At 32.9% G+C, this 5,168-nt stretch overlaps 1 protein-coding gene across 1 annotated transcript; it reads right to left on the bottom strand.

Annotated features, from left to right (window-relative positions):
• Positions 1–226: 226 nt before the first annotated feature.
• Positions 227–4,192, bottom strand: LOC131629277 (uncharacterized). The gene is made up of 6 exons (XM_058900074.1): positions 3,530–4,192; positions 3,324–3,447; positions 2,664–2,811; positions 1,839–1,875; positions 1,230–1,512; positions 227–403 (listed from the first exon to the last, which is right to left on the bottom strand). Exons 1-6 carry the CDS (start codon positions 3,710–3,712, stop codon positions 312–314), a joined length of 867 nt encoding a protein of 288 aa, XP_058756057.1. The 5' UTR covers positions 3,713–4,192; the 3' UTR covers positions 227–311.
• Between the last annotated feature and the right edge of the window lie 976 nt (positions 4,193–5,168).

Below are 5,168 nucleotides of genomic sequence, written 5' to 3'. Positions count from 1 at the left end.
GAGAAAGAAATAATTAGAGCTACAAAAAAACACAATCATTTTAAGCAAAAATGTTCAAAGACAAAAACAAGATAATGAAGATAATAATCTCCAGGAAGTTGATTAATCAGTCCAAGTATGAATGCCATAGCCGTGAACAACACGATAAGAACCACTATTGCTTAAACGGCATGTGGACCGAAAAAAATTTGAACTTATAATAATAATAATAATAGTAATAATAATGTGGAAAAAGATGAAGAATATTAATGTGATGAAATTGAATTTGAAGATTATTATACAGTTGAAACTAAGGGGTATATATTATTTTATTAGTTGTTCTTCCCTTGAGTATTTGAACTTTCCGAAGTTATAACTACTCCAGATGCTGTCTCCGATGAAGTACGTTGCTGAGTCTGTGAATCTGATCATCACACCAATCATAATAAACAGTCAATAATCACAAATATGGCAAATTATGAGTTTTTAGACTCACCGTAACATGATAATACTAACAGAAAATAGACTAACGAAGTTTCAAGTTTTTGAAAGTTCCGTGTAGATTAGTCGCAGTTTAAGCGTTTAACCATCGGAAAACAAATATAGAATCTATTGAATTACAGTTTAACTGTGACAAATATTTTATGATGTTCTATTTAACGATAACTTAGCTGTTACAAATTTTAGACTCAGTACAGTGGCCTGCCTTACACGTTCTCAGAGACGGTGATATGCCCTCTGTCATGAGAATATGCTCCATTGATCTCATGATTATTAAGTGAATAGTGCTTCTTTTTTTTTAGACTACAGATAATGAAAATTCATCAATTTTCTCAGTTGGGCAGTATCTAAAAATACCAGAGAATGCAAAGTGGGCCAATGCATGGAAAGCAAAGACCATTTTGACTGGATCTTTAAAGAATTAACCACCATGCACAATTCCTACAGAAACCACATGCATTCACTGTTACTTTATATGATGACCCTCTCTCTCTCATATTCATTGACCCATACATACATAATACGGTTAATAGCACAACCAAGACAGCTCATGCACATGGGTTTTGTGTTACCCATGTGGACCCCTATGTCCACATGTTATAGCAAAATCATAACATATATTGTATGTCAGTGAGTAAGTGACCATCACAATTCATATAAATATTCAACTCAAAAAATACCATCAGAGACGACGACTCTGACACGTTGACACTCATAATAATTTTTAAAATACGAGAAAAGGAAATTACCGGTCGGAGAAGGGGAAGGAGACGGGTGCCTTATTACTGGTTGCTGATTAAATGGACGATATGCAGGAGAGAAGGGAGCGCCTTCGATCGGTGTAGTAGGGTAGTATAGATAGGATGGTCCTGCTGGTATGCGATGTGGCTGAGGGGTAGAAAATGTACTCCTTGGTGCAGCTGGTTGCACAGAATAGCCATAATAATATGGTGAGGCCATAGTTGAAGATGATGGTCCATACACTTGTTGGTAGTATTGTGCTTGCTGAATCTGAGGGTTATACATTGTGGCCTATACTCATAATTACAAATCATTTATCAGCCCAATAATTCAAATTATTTAATGTTTCAAAAATCAGATCAGAGATCAAACTAATGAGATCGATAATAATTTAATGAATAAGTATATCGCAGAAGGAACCAATAATCTAGGTATTCTCTCTGCGTAATACTATTTCTCATTAAATTGAAAGAGATCTCTTATTATTAAATCAATCAACTAACTAAGTTGTTCGGGTCTATTTTAAAAACATAGTACTATCAAGTACTAATGTGAAAATTAATGAAAAAATTATAATTTTGGATGATATTAATTGATTATGGGAGGGAGATGCTTACTTGATGGTACCCATATTCAGGAGTGTAGGTGGGGTAGCTGAAAAAAAGAGATGAAACGAATTGAATTAGAAAGCATATAAGGAATGAAAAACGTTGAATGCAGTAATGTATTTTTTTCTTAGAGAAGCAATAACTTAAAATGGTAGCCTTCTATTGTTGTGGAGTAGTAGTATAGTAGTGAAGTTAATATTGTAAGGTTTTTTCGGTGACGAAAATTACAAGCATTAATTTCATATCACTAGCTTTTGGTTGTCTTGTGGGGACCTTAAATTGATTAATGTGTAATCAGATTTTATAGCTATTGTACCATTTCCTCTTTGTTATATAGTATGCAATATTATTGTCACAAAATTATTTAATTCGAACAGATTAATTCTATCGTCTATTATCACACTCATTTAAAGACAAAGCAAAATTCTGTATAAACTAACTCAGTATACATAGTGTTTGTATCTGATAAGATTCAAACTCTAAGACCTTGGGAAGTGCATACTCTCTCAGGTCTCAAGTTTTCCGCAACATGTCAACTCTTGGTTTATTATGTTTTGAACTAAATTATTGGATTGTTGGAGAGAGTAGGCAAAGTTTGGACAAGTACATGGTAATTTAATTTTATTATAAGAAATGAAATGTGAGGATTTTGACACTGACAATGAGAGGTACTGTAATTGGAGGGGGAGCAGTCAAGAGACATATGTAGACAGCAATGTGTGCGTCTATATGCAGTTATATAATTAATACCATGGACCAGTTTTCCTTTGACTGTCATAACTTACCATAACATGGGTAATAAATTAATCACCACACAGTAATTTATTAACTCACCCATATGGTTGGTACATTACTGGTGCTGCTGCTCCTCCTCCTGCCATTTGTGCTGCCCCTCCCGCCGGAACACCACCGTACCCAACTGCTGCCGCTGCCCCTCCTGTCCCTGCTCCTACTCCCCCACCTTGATATGTACTACCTCTGCCTGCATTACACTACCAATGTCAGAATAGCAATCTGAATCAAATAATAAAAACACTCCTATCGTCCACAAATTTCTGCTAGAAATCGATATTCCTATATTGAAAGTTATTACTAGGTTCTTGAACTCTAATATTCACAATTGTAATCAAGTTTTTAGAGGTTATTATCATTTCTTCTATAGAAAAAAAAATACCATATTAAATAACGAAACTTGTATTTAAATAAATACTATGATCTAATCTCTCTGCTTGAATTATAAGCAAATATTCTCTTTTTTTGTTGATTGAGTAATAAATGTATCTGGTCAACATAAAAGACTAGATACATTTATTTTTTAATGAAACTAAAAAGAGAATATTTACTTATAATAATGATCCGAGGAAATAATTTATAATATTTCTTTTATTACATAGTTTATATAATAATGATATACCATGATTAAGTTGAAAAGTAAAATAAAAATTATTATTAATCATTATGGTAAAGTAAGAAAAATAAAAGCATGAAAATAACCTCTTGGTGGTGATGGTCTAGGACGTCCTAGAGAAGCAATGTTACAATTAGCTCTTCTTCCATCGATTACCGGATTCGGATCAACACAAGCTCTTCTTGCTGATTCCGGATCACGAAATGTTACCTGGAATTTCAATATTTATCATATGATATATGCATCATCAAATGAAATAAAGTGAGATAAGGAGAAAAAGATGGAGACATACAAATCCGTATCCTTTAGATTTTCCTGTGTTCTTATCAGTGATAATGACAGCTTCAAGAATGTCACCAAATTGTTCAAAATATGTCCTCATTTCATCAGTTGGAGTTTCCCAAGCTAGTCCTCCAACAAAAACCTTAGTGAATGTTGTGTCTCCGAACTGCGATCGGTAATGCGGATAAGCCATTGCATCAAATTAGCAACAAAATTTGCTACTGTTGGCTAATGTAACTGTTGTTGTGGTGGTTGATATTGTTCTACTAGTTTATGCATGCATCAAATCAACTATTTTGGTATTCTCATTCTTTGATGAGTCTTTCTTCATCAAAGTTTTCTTCTTCTTGTTTTGATTTGTGTTTGTGGTTTTTGCTCTTTCAACAACACCTCTTTGTTCTTTTCCAATAGAAGAGAACAGTTGAATTTTAAGAGAGAAAAGAGAGAGGTGGGTATGGTTTATGAATATGATGATGATGTGGTATGGTGGTTTGAAACAGAGGTGTTAGTTAATTAAAAAATGAAAAAAAATATGGAAAAGTTTTTTATTTTAGAATTATTTTAATGGAAAAGATGAGAGAGAGGAGGGTAGTGGAGGAGAGAGAAAGAAATGTGACAGCTGCAAACAAACTCTAATATGCTGGCTAAAGAGAGAAAGAGAAGAAGGTAATGTAATGGTTTTTGTTATATATCATTTCATATAAGTGACAGCTGAGATAATCTAGTCTCACTTGAAGTGTGTCCTCCCTGTCTTTGCATTAATATACTCTCCTACCATCCAATCAATTTTTCTGTTTTGACTTAAACTAATAAGTCTTATTTCATTTTTTTCTTTTTGGCCTAGGTTCTTCTCAACCATACTTGTTATTGTTCCATTCCAACTACATGTCTAATTTATGTTTTAAATATAATAATTAGTTTTCTTTTGAAGAATAATGGTTTTTGAGGTAAAATATGTGTCAAGTATATTTCAGTCGCGTTATTCTTCAGTCGGCTTTGTCGATAATTAAGATTTGATCTATTCAGAAAAATTTTCTTTCATGCGTTTCTATTGAGTACTGAATTATTAACCACTTAGACCATGTGTTTATAAGATCGATTTAAGATTTTGGGAGGCTTTGTGTATGAGATTGATGTTAGTCACGAATTGGAGTTTTAGATTAACTGTGTTAAATGTATGTAGACATTAGAGTCTCATTTTGTTGTTCCATTCCAATTACATCTCTAATTTATGTTTTAAATATAATAATTAATTTTCTTTTTAAGGAAAATATGCGTCATGTATAACTCAGTCGCGTTATTCTGAAGTCTGCTTTGTCGATATTTAAGATTTGATTTATTCATAATGATTTTCTTCTATGCGCATACATTGAGTACTGAATCATTAATCACTTAGACCATATATATGTCTATAAGATTGATTTAAGATTTTGGGAGACTTTGTTTATGAGATTGATGTTCTTCACGAGTCGGAGTCTTATTTAGTCATAGATTAACTATGTTAAATGTATGTAGACAGTAGAGTCTCATTTTGTCACGGTTTAATCACCGCAAAATGCATAGTTTGAGTTGTTGCCTATTGCATTCTTATTTAGCCACAAATTAACTATGACAAATGTGTGTAGAGACTCGTTTTGCCACAATTTAAC

Source organism: Vicia villosa, unplaced genomic scaffold, assembly GCF_029867415.1.
Source record: "Vicia villosa cultivar HV-30 ecotype Madison, WI unplaced genomic scaffold, Vvil1.0 ctg.000540F_1_1, whole genome shotgun sequence".
NCBI lineage: Eukaryota > Viridiplantae > Streptophyta > Magnoliopsida > Fabales > Fabaceae > Vicia > Vicia villosa.
This window is presented reverse-complemented; position numbering and strand designations above follow the sequence as displayed.

Excerpts from the sequence above, each read along its gene's own strand:
- LOC131629277 (XM_058900074.1), bottom strand. The coding sequence starts at position 3,712 with ATGGCTTATCCGCATTACCGATCGCAGTTCGGAGACACAACATTCACT. Across the intron at positions 2,812-3,323 it reads TAGACCATCACCACCAAGAG|GCAGAGGTAGTACATATCAA; the intron begins GTTATTTTCATG and ends AGTGTAATGCAG. Across the intron at positions 1,513-1,838 it reads CTGAATATGGGTACCATCAA|GCCACAATGTATAACCCTCA; the intron begins GTAAGCATCTCC and ends TTATGAGTATAG.